This window comes from Larus michahellis, chromosome 16 (assembly GCF_964199755.1).
Source record: "Larus michahellis chromosome 16, bLarMic1.1, whole genome shotgun sequence".
In the NCBI taxonomy this organism is placed as follows: domain Eukaryota; kingdom Metazoa; phylum Chordata; class Aves; order Charadriiformes; family Laridae; genus Larus; species Larus michahellis.
The window spans coordinates 4,913,612-4,928,856 of NC_133911.1; the positions used below are offsets into that span (position 1 = coordinate 4,913,612).

The window sequence follows — 15,245 nt, forward strand, 5'->3', positions numbered from 1 at the left end:
ACAAGTACAAAGCTGCTCTGAACTCATTTGTCACATCTGCTTCTGCAGCAGCATGACTTCACTGAGTTATTAGTAACCAACCTCACCCCATTTTCCACACGGGTATCTGTGAAAGTGAAGCAGACAAAGCAGTTCTAACCACAAAGATGCTGTTTCTAATACAACTCGATTAACATGAAGGGGAGTAAACCCATTTATAAGGAATACACCATTCTCTACTTCAGTATTTGCTTCTGCCGTCTTTGCCTCCTGCCATCTGTCTGTCACATGGAAGAAGCTTGAATGCTAAACTAGAAGAAACTGGCAGACTTCATAGAACCAGTTTCTAGTTCCGCAATAGATGTGAAACCAAATGTAATTGTGATCGAAGGTCTTACTGAAAAAAGCAAGTTAAACTTCAGTTTAAATGGTGCTCCAGCCACTGCCCCAGAACTGCACCTACAACAACAGCAGGAATGGGGCAAGACTCATACACTCACCCGAAACCTCCTAGTTTATGACAACAAAATAACATAATTAGTAAGCGACATTTCAAAGCTGTTGACTCTAACTTCCCTGCTTCACTTGACATACTTAGCTGAAGGCTAAACGAGACTGTTGGCCTGCTGGTATCTCGCCCTAGGAAAGAAGTTGAGTGCCCTTTCCACTGTGCATCCTTCCTTTCCCCCCAGTAGTAAAAACAGTGACAAACACACTGAACATTCGTTTTTGCTAGTACAGTCACCATGAAGAGGGTTTTTGTTTGTTTGTTTGTTTTTTGTTTTTTTTTTACAAGTTCCTTTTATGCATGATGTCGGTAAGAAGAAAAAAAAAATCTAACAGAGAAATGAAAGGAACTTAGAGCAGGCAAAAGTAACCATAAAACAATGATACTGTTCCCACGTGAAAAAAAATATGCAAAGTTGCCAGCAACCCTGATGTCATATCCTTTGCAGGTTGAAAACACCATGGTCTCACAAAATAAACTTGTATGGAGTAAAACGGAAGGCTTGAGTAAGAAAGCTTGGAAAAGGAAGATATATTCTGATAGCAACAGATAGCGGGTGATCTACACCTGTAGACTGCACATTGATCAGAAAGACAGTTTATTACATATTCAGAACTTCCAAAAGCCAACAACAGCAAGATGATCAGCAGTAGCAGTTCCCTTTCCCAAATATCCTGTTTACGCTACCCGAAGCACTGCAAACTGCAGAACCCCTTGTGTCCCCTCATGCCCAACAGGGCTGCCACTCTGCCCAAGCAGCAAGGGGCCTTCTGGGCAGCTACAGCATACTGGGAAGGAACACGTTTAACCTTTTAAGCACACAAATAAAGATAAAAAGGGGCAAACCACAACTCCAACTAGTCTGGTTCTTGCACAGGCCCCTGACTTTTCATTTTAAAAGAATAAAGCGCTAAAGCATTCTTAAATATTATTTCATATTTTCCAAACCAGTATAGGCTTGTCATACTGGTCTGGCCTGTCAGCCCCCCCAGCAGCTGAGATACAGGGGTCACCACAAGTCAGCCCACGTGCTTCCACTTACACAGCTGTGCTATATAAAGCTGGAGGTAAAGGCACAGCCAAATTTAACTTCCCAGGAAAAGCTTAACTTACTGAGCCACAATTTCCCGAAAACACTCAACTCCGTATTTCTGCGGATTACAAAACCGTATAATGATGTAGACCACAATGTGAACTCCACAGCCCAGTTAACTAAGCCTATACCAAAGATAGATGGCTGTCCTAATAGCAAAGCGGCTACTATTTCAGAAGCTAAAGACTTACTCAGAAGGATCAAGGAGCTACAGGAAGAGCTACAGCCTAAGAAATATTGCCATCTCGCTGGAGAATGGGGCAGGGAAAAGGAGAAGATGTGAAAAATTTTCCTTACCAGTTTGAAGTCTTGAATGCTGCAGATGAAATACGGGGTATTCGGCCGGCGACTTTCAATATATACGCAATCTTGAAAAAAAAAAACCAAGATTTTAAAATAATGGAAATTAACTTCTGTACCTCCAAGAAAGAACATAAAAACAGGATAAATTAAAAAACAGCTTAAGCTTAGAAAGAGCCACCATTTCATTTGCATAACATGTAATTTATCCCAAGTGTGATCTAAAAATAGAAACTAGATGTTTTGTGATGATAAATAAGGGAATTAACTGCATAAAAATTAACGATTTGAATAGACATTTTGCTAGAAAAACAAAAGGAAGTCATATAAGACCATTCAGAATTTAGTTAATAAAAATGACCAGGGCACAACCTACGAACCAGATCAAAATAAGACAGGAAACTAATCAGATCTTTTGTGGTTAGCTTGCTATTAAGAACCTAGTACTAACATATTTTCTCCTCTAATTGTGAGGAAAACCAAGGCAACCAATCATAGATGAAATGCAGCAAACTGAGTTACATTTACCTCGGGGAAGGACTGGGCTTTCTCAAATTACATTTGACATGACAGAAACGGAGTAATGATTTTTGTTTGCTTTTGACAACTGGACTCTACAAGGTTGCTGTAAAATAAGGTCTGTTGTATTAAAAACATTCTTGGCAATACTCCCACCAAAAGCAGTGCCTCAGAATAAAATTACAGCAAGGCTAGGAAAGATGTGCCTGATTAATGATAACGACCTTAGAAATCAGAAGACTCACACACAGCTTGCTAGAAGCCACAGATTGTACTCCCAAAGCCAAACAAATATTCAAAAGGACGGTCCTTGTGTTTTCCTTTTATATTCAGATAGGTAATTGCTATTCAAAAGACAGAAGACAAAGAACACCAGCTATTCCGTGAATGATTCTCCATGGACCTATTTATATTTCTAAAGAAAAATTCCAAAGTCTTAGAGTTTTATAAGACACATTTCAAAACAGAACTAATACCCTGCTTCACGTCTTGTAAAATCTAAAAGTTGTTCAAGACAAACATTTTCTAGTTTGTATGCTCCACAAAGAGCATTCCTAAGGATGCACTTGCATTGTTTATAGCAATAAAACATCTCCCTCCTGAGAGAAAACCCCCTTCATTAATCATTTGAAGCCCAATGTGTTCTCAGGAATTCTCTCACCACTGAGAGTTAACTCAAAGATTAATTTAAAAGAAGGAAACTTAGCAGCTATTTAGCAGGAATACCTTAAGACTATCGGAAAGCGCAGAAAGAATCTTAGGAACTACATCAACCAGGCTGGAGAAAGGCCAGGCAATTCAGATCTATAGCACTTCGGTGATATATGCCCGAATTACACGGTTGTGCGTCTGATTTTAAATGTGGCAGCAGTATGATACCCTGTTCTAAGGGGAGAGAGGTGTACACTACCCACCCTCATCCATTTCAGGTAACTGATGCCTTGCCAGGATCAAAGCAACTGCGCCAGCAAACCAAGCTTTACATGCAGGTACCACCTCTCCCCAAATTCTGCACGGCTTGTTGCCGTCATGCAGGTCTGGACTTGCTGCTTTTGGCTACAAGCACAGTCATAGCCAGCAAGGCTAAATTATACTAGTATTCCAGTAAAACACCATTATCTTCTTTTTACAAGCCAAGAAATAGTAGCCTGAAATAGTCAGGTGACAGGCTGAGAACTCTGAGAGTTACGTGTTTGAGGTTGGTTGTTTTGGTGGGGTTTTTTTGATGAAGCAAGGGAACGAACTTTTGAGTTACAGTCCAATACTTCCTACCATAAAAACTCTTCCTACATTGGGACAGAATGTCCCAATAATCCCATAACCACAGAATTTGTGTTGTGCTTACACCAGAAGACATTCCTCTCCATCTCAGTGGCGAGAACAAGAGAAGAAAAATGTTGGAAATAGTTCTAGCTTTTCTACCAGTCACGTAAAATTACAGTGTGAAATGATTTTTTTTCCCCCCTCTGTCTTCCTTTTCTGTACCTTCCCTTATCTTCCCAAATTCTGTTTTCAGCTTATCTCTACAAATTTGCAAGTAGGCCTTTATTTTGTCCCATGTCAGCATTATGCCAAGGCAATGTAGTCAAGGTTTCCAAAAACAACTGGTCCCAAAAAAATTACACCTGAAAGCTAGCACACTCTGTTTCAGACGCAAAACTGTGCGCCTCCAGCATCTTCACTGGGCACTACCCATCAAACTGACACTTTTTTTTAACTGCAAAACCATGACAGCAGAGTCTTTTCCCCAGTAGACCATACAATAATCTCTACATACTGGTCTCAAATTGAGCCTGCTGATCGGTATAGCTAAAACTCCACATTCATTGGAAGAAATCCAAAAGCAAAGGTATTTCTCAGCTAGACCAACCCATGATCTCAATCTAGACTGGAGAAGATGTCGGTCTGAGCACAAGTTCCCAGAACAAATCTCCTGCCCAGGAGCATCGCCCAACCCCACGCAGAAAAGCACCGAGGGCTGAGAGCCGCCGTGTACAAAGAGTGGGCTGGAACCTGGACTTGAACATCTGCAGCCTCTCCAACACTTGTGCCTTGCAAAAGGCAAGGAGTCCCTTCCTGCTGGTTTATCACATAACCATAGGAACCATCAGAAGCAAAGCCCGTAAACCCAAGTGTCCAATTTCTACCTGCAATGCTATTTGTAGAGCGGGCTTCTTCACCAGACCGATCTCCGTCCTTCGCAAGCTGCGCTGGTAATCGCTTCGCAACAGCATTTGGGAAAGTCAAATGAGCTTGACAAAACAGGTGTCTAAGCCAAAAATCTATTGTGTATTTTATACTAAGAGTCAAAGAGACAGGGTAAGAATCTAGATTGATCTGAAATCACAGTTCTATCCACAGTGAAGCTCCTCTTCTCTGTATGCAGAAGCAGTGTAATTATAGCACAGTCATGTCCACGTTCCCACAAACTAACGACTCACAGCTCGAGTGTTCTGAAGCATGCGAGTTCCAAACCAAACAGTTCTGGGTTTTTTTCCTTTTAGCTATAAGGTAACATTGGTCAGCTTACACAAATTTAACTGAAATCCCTGAGATTTTGTTACGTAATAAATTTTCGTCATTCATTACAAAAGCATCCACTAAGACAGCACTGAAACGAATTCACGACTTCTCAGGCCACAAGTTCCAAAAGCTTTTTTTTTTTTTTACATGAGAAGCACCACTCAGACCTTCCCTAGGCTTGCTGTTGGTTGTAGCTCCGTGAACCCTCATCCCTTTTGAGAAGAACTGCACAGCTCTTTTTAGCATAAAAATGCCAACAAAAGTAAGAATTTCACTTCGGTACAGCTGGCACCTCTTTACCAGGTGCCATCTGATGCAAACTTAACCCCAACTAAATCGAGAGACGATAACAAAGCCAAGAAGGATAATGGCATCAACTGAGGAGTGAAACAATCAACCCCGGACAGGCAGGTGTTTAGACACTTTTTGTGCTATAAGTATTAAATAAAGTTTTAGAGCAAAGAATTTTAAAGCCGAGGAAATGGTGCGAAAAAGTTAACTGGCATACTGCATTTATTCTGAATCCTTAATGCCACTCCAGCATTCCAGCAGAGGAGGAGACATGGTCAGGAGTACAATCTTCCAAAAAAAATGCTAGTGCTAACCAAGTATTTACTAAATACAGTGATTTGTCTTAATGATGATGGCGGCATCACAGGAAACTATGCTAAACAGCAAGGCTACATAGGTATCTAAAGAGTATTGGTTTGAACTTTGCTGCTGCGTACTTCCAGTGCCTATCATGCGAGAAGCCAAATACCTCACACCAGGAGTCTCAAGAGAAACAGAAGTTTCATGGATGTAAAATACCCTAAGATCTTGGGGTTTGGTTGGCCTTTTTTTCTTTTTTAGTAAGAAAATAATGATAAACAGTTTTATGTAACAACCTCCAGTATCTCTGTGGAATCAAGAAGAATTACATCCATTCATTTCAAGTACAACTTGCCTTTTCCAAACGACCGATTTCAAATTGTGTATTTCCTAGCTAAGACAGTAGCAGCTGTTGCGACAGCACACATATGTACATTTTAAAGGCTTGAAATAGCATAGATGTAATCAACCATCAACACCAGAAGAACAGTAATCTATCTGTCTTGTAACGCACTCTTATATAGCACTTTTCATCCAAAATCCTGAAAATCCCACAGAAGTCAGGCAGGTAAGCATCTGAGCTACCTCGCACCAAATGCGTCCTCTTTGCCTCGATACAGTATGATTCAAGCCGGTTTATGCAGAAGTTATAGCAATTTAACCGTATCAAAGTATTCCCGCATCATTTTGTTATCTCAGATTTACTTGGCTAATCATTCCATTTAGGCATTCCATTTAGACAACTGCTCAGTATCCCAGGTTAATCACACATTCGCATGACGTTCCACCACTCATTTGCAGGAAGTTTTTCAGGATTCACTGGGGAAAGCGTACAAAAAGCAATTATTTTTTTTTCTTAATATCTCAGTTTCACAAGCCTCAGTTTCAGAGCTATCAGACAGCCCGCAGAATAAGCGGCTAAGCATCCCCCTCAAATGGTTGACACAAAAGAAAGAGAATCTGGCATCTAGCACGGATAAAGCAAGCATGTTGACTCACCAGTACACTGCATTTAAGGAAGGCACTGCTGGCTGCCCGCCAACATTTAAAAACAAAGATGACATCCAGTTAAGATGTCTCCAAAGCAATAGAGGCCAGATAAGAAAAAAAAAACAAGTTAATCCAGGTGCAAAGCAATGTCATGGTAGAAATTGGAAAAATGCCAAAAGGAGAACATTTACAGATGCATCCACATTATCTACTCAGAACTCACCATAAAGAGCAATTACTTTCATTTGCCAGAAATCCAAAATACAAATATCTTATTTTGAAGGACTTCAATGTGGACCCAAGCAACAAAGAAAAGCCGTATATCATTTTTCAAATGCAACAAACCTACATAGATAAGACTTACGCCCATGGAAAATACAAAATAGCCCCTCCTTACCCTTAGCATGCTGGAATGTGCTATTGCAGCCTTTTTTTCCCCCAACTGATCCCATACTTCTGGAACACTTCTATCTCTATATGGCTGCAGAGAATGACAACTTCAGTCAATTCTCATGGCTATTGCTCAGGCTGCTTTGTATCCAAGCATCTATTGCCAGTTTGTGACAACTACAAAAGACGCCCCATTTGTCACAAAGAAACAGCCAAAAAAAAAAACAACTTAAAAATCACAAAATAAAGATGCTCCTCACACAGACAAGTTTACTTGCTTCTGAATTCTTTTACTGCTCAGCAGGTTTATATATATTGAGTGACATGTATTCTCTTCATGCTAAATGGAAATCTGAAGCCTGAGGCTGTTTGTCAGCCTAAAACACAATGAACCCACATGAACCTGCCCTTCAGAAACCCAAAAGAAATTCTGGTCGGTTATTTCAACTCCTATTGGTCTAGAAAGAAATTCACAATACAGGCGTATTTCAGACTTCTACTTGCTCCTACGATATTAATATTCATTTCTACTAACCTTAACATTCAATCCTTTCCACTCAAAGCCCAAGAAAAAACTGACTATGAATTTCCTAATTTAAACATGTCGTCAATTGAATGGCTCATCGTCATGTCCACTGAAGTTGCTGTACAGTAGTGTACAATTCCTAGCCCCCTGATTTTCAAATAAATACCATCCAATAGTCAAAATGTTAATCATCTCACTCCATGGAATTATAGACTGAGTGGCCCATCACTGTAATTAAGCCATTACACTTTATGCCCACCCAGCCAAGTTGAGTAAGTCACCACTTTGCCCTCCCTGCGCGCACCTTGTCAGCCTGCGGACTCACTCGGTTGCAGCTACTGACATTGGGCAGCTTAAGGGCAATACACATTTGCAACGTGCAGAAACCCTGACAGGGTAAGTTCCCTACAAAACAAAATACAATTCAGAAGTCCAGCAAATACTCAGACACCCCTACAGTGGCTCCACATCCAGCGCTTGCTCTTTGCTCTTCCGTGACAAGCCTTCTCCAAACCCTGGCTGCCTAAAACCCAGCCTCACAAGAGGCCTTGGTTAAACATGCACAAATTAATCCCACCACGCATACTGCATCACCATTATACTTTCACTTACCTTCTCCCTGTTCCCTTTCTTGAACTTCCAAGGTAGTGAAAGCCTTAAAAGTATTTTTCTCAGCCCGTATTCTGTCCACCTCCAAACCCTTCAAGTCTCTTTCCTTCCCAGTCGTTTTTTCTTTTCTAGTCCTTATTAGAGTTGCATCAACAGCCACCTTCTCTGTCAGCTGCTCTGCCATCTGCAAAGGCCCCTTGAAAACTGAACTTAAAGAAGTGTCTTGTTGGGCAAGATTCATGACCCCCTCTATAGACAGAATCATACCACTAAGAAAATTAAAGGAGATGCCTGATTATCTACATTAACCCATTAAAAAAATCAGCAGACAATAAATTACTGTAAATTAAGCTATAGGATGAAATCTAGCAAGCAAAACTTGTTGCCCTGAACATCCTTCCACACTTATCAAAGCACAAGTTAATTTCTTTTACTGATAGTCATCTTTGCATCATCCTGCATTTATTAGTAAATAAGAGCAAGCATGAAGCAGGTAACCACAGAGGAAACGCGTGTGCTGTAAATTCACACTCTGCTTTCTCCCCAGCACAATAACATCCATGTGTCAGCTTCCAAGGGCCACCTCAGACAAGTTAACCACCTCCTCTGTTACACCACAGACTCCACTGGTGACAAACCAGCAAACTCTCCAATGGGGCAGAGGCAAAGAAAGAAAAAAAAAAAGGAGGGGGGGGCTTTCCATAACCTTTGCCATTACAATGGTAAAATAAAGACATCTTAAGTTCCCCACATCACTAGTGGGATTCACTGCCCATCTCCAACCACGAGCACATTTGCTTACTTTCCTATTTCATGTAAAACGTCCCACTGGAGATGAAGTATTTCTACGACACATGGTACAGAGTCATTATGCCTTTGGGCTTGTGATATTCACCAGATGTGCCCTAGTTCTGAGGGGTTACGTTAATATTCCCGGACTAAAAACTGCTCTTAAAATTAGAGCTTCAAGACATGGACTTAAAGATCTTTTGTTAAAAAAAAAAAAAAAACCCGACCACTTCACTTTTCTGAGCATATGAATCTTTCTCAGATTAAACGCTGCCGTTTATGTAGTAACCATCTTCACAATTAGAATCCTTTTATGTTTTACCTAATGAGTCAACACTTGCATCATCCAAGAGACAAAGCCGCAGGCTCTCCGCCCAGCGCCACGCTTCCACAGGGAAGATCTTCCTTGAAAGCCATCAAGGAATTGTCTACAACCCCCTGGCATCTTATTTCAACAGTCAGAAGTTCAGACTTCAGTGTAGCTGTAAACAACCAGAGTTCCAATATACACACACAAGCACACCAGTTTTGTCATCCCAGTACCATACTGGATTACACATTCTTTCCTTCATTTCGCTTTCCTTCAGATATTCTAGACTCAAAGGTTCTGAAAAACGATGCGCCAGATGTGTAAAAACCCACTCATCTCAATTTAGATACAACCTGGGGGAGCTCGTCAGACACCAAGTTTCAATATTTCACGCACCAGCTCTGACATTGTCCCAACCAAGCAGACGAACCACCAGGCTCGCGTAAGCAGCAGTAACACATGGTCCGTGTTCAACCATTTAATCGAGCAGAGCTTGCTGCAGGGCCCCCGTCCGCTCCTGTCCCACATCCACTAATTCTAACTTCCTACAGAGACAGCACTTACCCCAACACTCATTAAGTCTACAGGTTCAGTTGCACCACAGTAGAAATTTGTGTGATGGATCTGAGAAACTAAAAGCAACCAAGTACAATTTGTGGCACAGGCAAATAATTAAAGGATATTTACATCCCAAAATTAAAGGATATTTACATTCCTCCATTCTGATGTTGAAAATTAAAAGGCTTAGCTGTCCTAGTGCCATCTGCCAAGCAGTGCAGAAGCACGATCAGACAATTCTGGACTCTTCTCCAGAAATACCTCTGCCCCAGCCAAAACTCGCGGGACCCCCCCCGCAGCAGGGCTCTTCACTTCAGTGTCCCACGTACTTAAAGGCAAATGCCACAATCCTTCCCCACCACCACCCAAGACAGTTGAATGCCATTAGTAGCACAATATTCACAGTTTCAGATCATCAGTAACCAAGGGATACTTTTCAAAGGATCAGAAAAATATCTGTGCAACATTCTGAATGTCGCGATCTGAGTTTTCCTGTGTTCCAGATACAGGAAAATTACGAAACCCTTAAAAACAAAAGGTCGATAGTGGAAACATCTCTAACTACAGCAACGCATTTAACATGATGGCTTAGTAACAAACATAGGAAAAAGAAAAGGGGGGGAGGACTGCATTGGGAACGACAAACACATGGTTTTAAGTAGAAAAATATTCGGGCTGACAGGTAGGGAGCCGTACAGTTGCCTCTCTTCCCCCCATATGGCTGACAACAAACAAATTGCCAGGCTGATCTTTTAGTGTCACTGCCTGCTGAGCAGATTTCAAGCAACACTGCTGGCTCCTTGTCAGAAAACAATGTGCTAGAGCCCTGTTCTGCAATAAACGGTTCAACCAATTTACTGTGTTCATTTGAAACTCACAGGAGTATTCCCGATGCCTGGCCCAGAGTTCCTATTTGGCAAATGATTTTATTATAAACTGGTATCATAGCGAATCCATTTTCTTTAAGGGGTTTTGCTGCTGTTTAATGGACTGTCAGTATAATTTAGATTTCATCTATTTAAACTCATTCAAGCCTGGCTCCTGATTGTACAATAAATGGAACATATTTCTATTCAACAAAATTAATGACAGCTAATTGTAGTCCGCAGTTCCCAATTTTATAAAAGCAACTGCTCTGCGGTTCAGGCACCCAGCTACATGATTTCCCACACCAATTATTTTTCTGCATTTTTATGCATGTCCACAATACTATACAGCTCTTTTCTTGTAAGATGCATTCACATATTGCATTAACAATTTGATATAAACCAAGCATTTTCTTACAGAAAGCAGTGTTACCAAGAAACACCACACTGAAAGCAAAGACATTGTAGATGCTCAGCCACTAGCTCACACTGGGGTATCCTCCTATCCTAGAATTTTCTTTTTCAATTAAATACATAAGGGAGGAGGGGTGAGAATAAAGAGTGCAGGCCACTAAAAAAAAAATAATTAAGTAGCCAGTTAGTCTAAGAGCTTCTTCTTTAGCAACAGATAAGCTTTACTGCACACATGCCATTTAAAACAGTCTTTTCTGATCTTTTAAGGTCACAGCAAACTTCTGCTAGAGATGCAACTTTTGCTCCAAACGCTTCTCACTGACATCTTGTGGCGACTCAGACCTGCACTGGATGCGTTTCAACAGCTCGCCATGGACACTCGTTTCCAAAATATTGTGGAAGACACAAAAAATGAGCAGCCCCATTAACACATCACTACATGACCTCACTTTTTTTTTTTTTTAAGATATCCTTAACCTTTTGTCTTCTATTAAAAATTTGTTAACATGCAAATTACAATACATGAAGAACAACGGCTACAGATAATTTCTCTGGGACCTTAAACACAAGCATTAATAATAAGCCTTAAGAAACCACCAGCAGAAGTTGTCACAGGCTACATGAAATCAACTGAACAATCTCCACGCTGTCTTTGACTAGAGCATGCAATTGGCCAGTACACACAAAACCCCGCAGCGATTAAGGGATCGAGATTCTGTATCACTCGAGATAGAGAATCTTTCTTCTCGGGCACTTTCCATTCACTCGTGTTTCCAAGTTTTGGTAATGAGTCGATGGTGACATTAGAAGAAACGAACAGCGTACAGCTGGCCCATGAAGCTGCATGTAATGGAAAAACCAGCACCTTTACATGGCTTTGAGCTGAAGTTCTTCTATCATAATTGTAACTCCGTGCTCTAGTAGGCAAAACAAGCACACCAAGAGGACTTGGAAAGGAAAGTTCTTCTATTCCCAAGCCCACCACAAACACCAAATGGTTGCTTAACTTCTCTCCCTCAGCTCCCCTTTTGACAATTAAAGTGCAACACAGTACAATACCTCATCGCAATATGGATGGGCTTTATTTGTGTAGCCCTCAACTAGAGAAAAATTACAGCCGTTGCTGTTTCCCTAGTAACTGGCCCATCACTTCATCTTCCAGATCAGACAAACGGAAAGAGAGTAACCCATTCTATAAGTTGTCGGGGCAGCCCTGAAAAGAAACGCATGTTCAGAAGGGGAAAACTAAATGTGTCACTTGGGGGAGGATGATTTTCACAGAATACTGTATTTCAAATACTACAGTCTGTTGCCTTAAAGCCTGCTGAGACGCAAATACAGACACTCCTGTCAAGTAAGATTATGTGATATTCTCCCTATTGTCCGCTAACCTGATATTCACCTAGCAGCAAATACCTAGCAGCACTGAAAAACAGCAGTATTTAAAAAAAAAATCAGTATGTATTTTCTAAAACTAAAAATATTTTCCTATTGTTTCAATTTGCAAGTGGCTCTGACAGATTAAATTTCACTCCCTCCCTCCACCAATTTATCAGAAAAAACTTCCAGATAAAAGTTAAAGCAATCTGCTGGCATAAGGTAACTGTTGTGTTACATGGGAAATCCATACAGAAGCTAAAATAAGAGTTTAGTTACTGCTCACCCAGGTGTTGCCATTATCATTGACCAAACACTCCTTTATCTAATGGTCGATGAAAGATGTGGCAACTTCCACATAGTAAAAGTAAGAAAAAGGGCTGATAAATCCATACAACTAGAAGCTCAAAATATTTGGACTGAAATAAATTGAGGGCAGGCCATGAACAAATTACTGCGGCCACAAACTCCCCTTTCACTCCTTGAAAAACCACTATTTCAAGGAATTCCTTCCCCTTAGTCCAGTTTTCCACAGTTGCTTCCCACTCGCTGTGTTTTTATTTCCAAATTTCCATTTGCCTAATTTCGTAACGGCATGCTGCATTCCCCATGAAGTATTACTTTTTGCTTAGGTTAAAAATCTTTCTACACCCATCCTCCACAAAAATAACGCCCTAATGCAGTCTGCAAAACCGCTCTTACCTTTGTCCCACAGTTACCTGTGGTTACCACAGATTTTCAACGACAGCTGTCGCAGTCACACCAGAAAAAGTTGTGTCAACAAGGTGTTCACGTAAAGCTTCCCATTCATCCTACAGCAGCTCCAACACACCACTGCTTTACAAGGTATTTTTATTTTGCATTACAAGCTTCTCAGGGAAGATGTTATGAAGGTCCTTTAGTACACAGCATACGTTTACCGAGTTCACAATCCATGTTGCCTTTACCAATACTTCATGAGAGCAGTTAATGGTAGTACATCTCCTTTTATTAGTGCCCCATGTTCTGTTGCGATGGAAGGCAGAGGGATGACCCCCAGATAAAGTACTAACAGTAACCCTAGAGAGAAAGCCTTAACTAAAATTCTCCACTTGCACAATTCATCTGTTATTACATGAAATTGGGGCAGTGTTTTCACAACAAAGACAATACGAAAAACTACCTGTTAGACCAGCACTGGCCAAGGAGTGTCCCCAGTCCCCCCCCAGGGAACGCCCACCTCCTCAGCACTGCTCCCCAGGGTTTATACCCAAAAGCCAAACAAAGCCAGAGGAATCCATTTGCCAGATCAACCTTGATTTACACTGAAGAATCCATCTGTCACGCACCACCAGCTGTCCATGCAGAGCCACGCTTGCCACACTTAAGAGCAAATACGACCTCAGTAAATGCATCGCCTTTTTTTCCCCCTGGTTTGACTTACGTGTACTACTTATGCCAACAGCACATATACAGAAAATTAGTTATATGCAGTTAAGTAGTCAATGTGTGCTCTCATGGAGCCTTAATTTCATTTTCTACACTTAATATTATTCACCTCCTTGCCTGATCTTTGAAAACCCCACTTCTCATAAAATCTCAAATGCTGAGTATATCCAATAGTACAGAACAATAACAACACAAGTTTCAGCTGCATGTGTTCTCTTCAATCAACGGCAAAGAATATTCTCTTGTGATGCTTTTATGCATTTTAAATGCTTATGTGCATTTTGGTCACCCTCCTGACATGTTTTAAGATTCACCTACTAATCCAGGCCTTTCCTCTTAACATTTGTTTTCCTTCTTTTAATTATTAAAGGAGGAATGGGTAAAGAATGTATTTGTTTCCTTTAAAAGAGTCTTAAAGATAATATTTTCTTAAAAATATTGTTAGGAGTTTTCCTCACCCCTATTCACATATGCAGAAAGGTTGAAAAGTCATGTAAGAGTGAAAAATAAGGGGAACTCTTATAATTAAGCAGCACAGCTCCCAAGGTTATTCCTCTTTACAGCAGCTGAAAGTCTGTCACTGAACATCTGATTACTTCAGTGATCTGGTATCACAACAATAACAGACTTCCAAAGGGAAACACGGAGCACATCATGTTAGAATCCGTGGTTATTTCACCTACAGAGCTTTTGAGAGAAGGCCACACGCGCAAAGCCAAGCATCACCGTGATAAGCTTGGGCAATCCATACAACACGGACAGAAAAGGGTCTGGCCAAAGACCTCCTAAAATTAAAATGTACACATGAGAAACTAATGTCATTGCCTATTTTCCTTCTGCACAAGCACAAAATTCAAATTTTAAAATTTCTCAGAAAAGAATTAACTTCTCCCCCCCCCCCAACTTTTCAGCAGCCTAAAAAAAACACTTGCCAGAACTTCAAGATTTGTACAAAAAAATTCATGTTCATATATTATACGATTATATGTGGTTTTACATTTAATTCTGGCATGGCCACCTTTCTCAGCTGGTAAAGCTGTCAGAATAAATAGAAGGCAGCATCAAGAAGAATGTCAAACACAAGGGTCAATGTCAAATACAAGCCTATCGCTGTCAGAGCATAAGCCAAATTCCTGCATTTCAATTTCACCCGCATTCAACCCAAATACCAGCATACCGCTTATTAATAAAGTAAACAGAGAGAGGAAGCACTTCTGTTTGGTTTTTGTTTATATATATTTTTATAAAATTGATGAAGGTTTTTAGATTAAAACAATGATTTCAGCAATTTCCTCAGTGACAACAATGCAAAACATCTCAGCACAGTTATAGTAAAGGGAACATTTAACAAATAATTTTGCTAGCCAAACTAAAGCTTATAAATTTAGAAGTCCTAATACTTGCTTGCTAACCAAACTGACAGTGGATTTTAAGATAGCTAGAAGAAATCTCAGTCCAACTAGATCTTAGGTAAA

The 15,245-nt window shown here is 40.5% G+C and overlaps 1 protein-coding gene across 4 annotated transcripts in view; it reads right to left on the reverse strand.

The window, feature by feature from the left end:
• RERE (arginine-glutamic acid dipeptide repeats) overlaps window positions 1-15,245 on the reverse strand; it is a 241,109-nt gene that overhangs the window by 147,537 nt on the left and 78,327 nt on the right. For all 4 annotated transcript variants that reach the window (XM_074609419.1, XM_074609418.1, XM_074609416.1 and 1 more), the window contains exon 3: window positions 1,878-1,948. In XM_074609419.1, coding sequence (XP_074465520.1) covers window positions 1,878-1,948 — 71 coding nt within the window. The remainder of the gene's footprint in view (window positions 1-1,877; window positions 1,949-15,245) is intronic.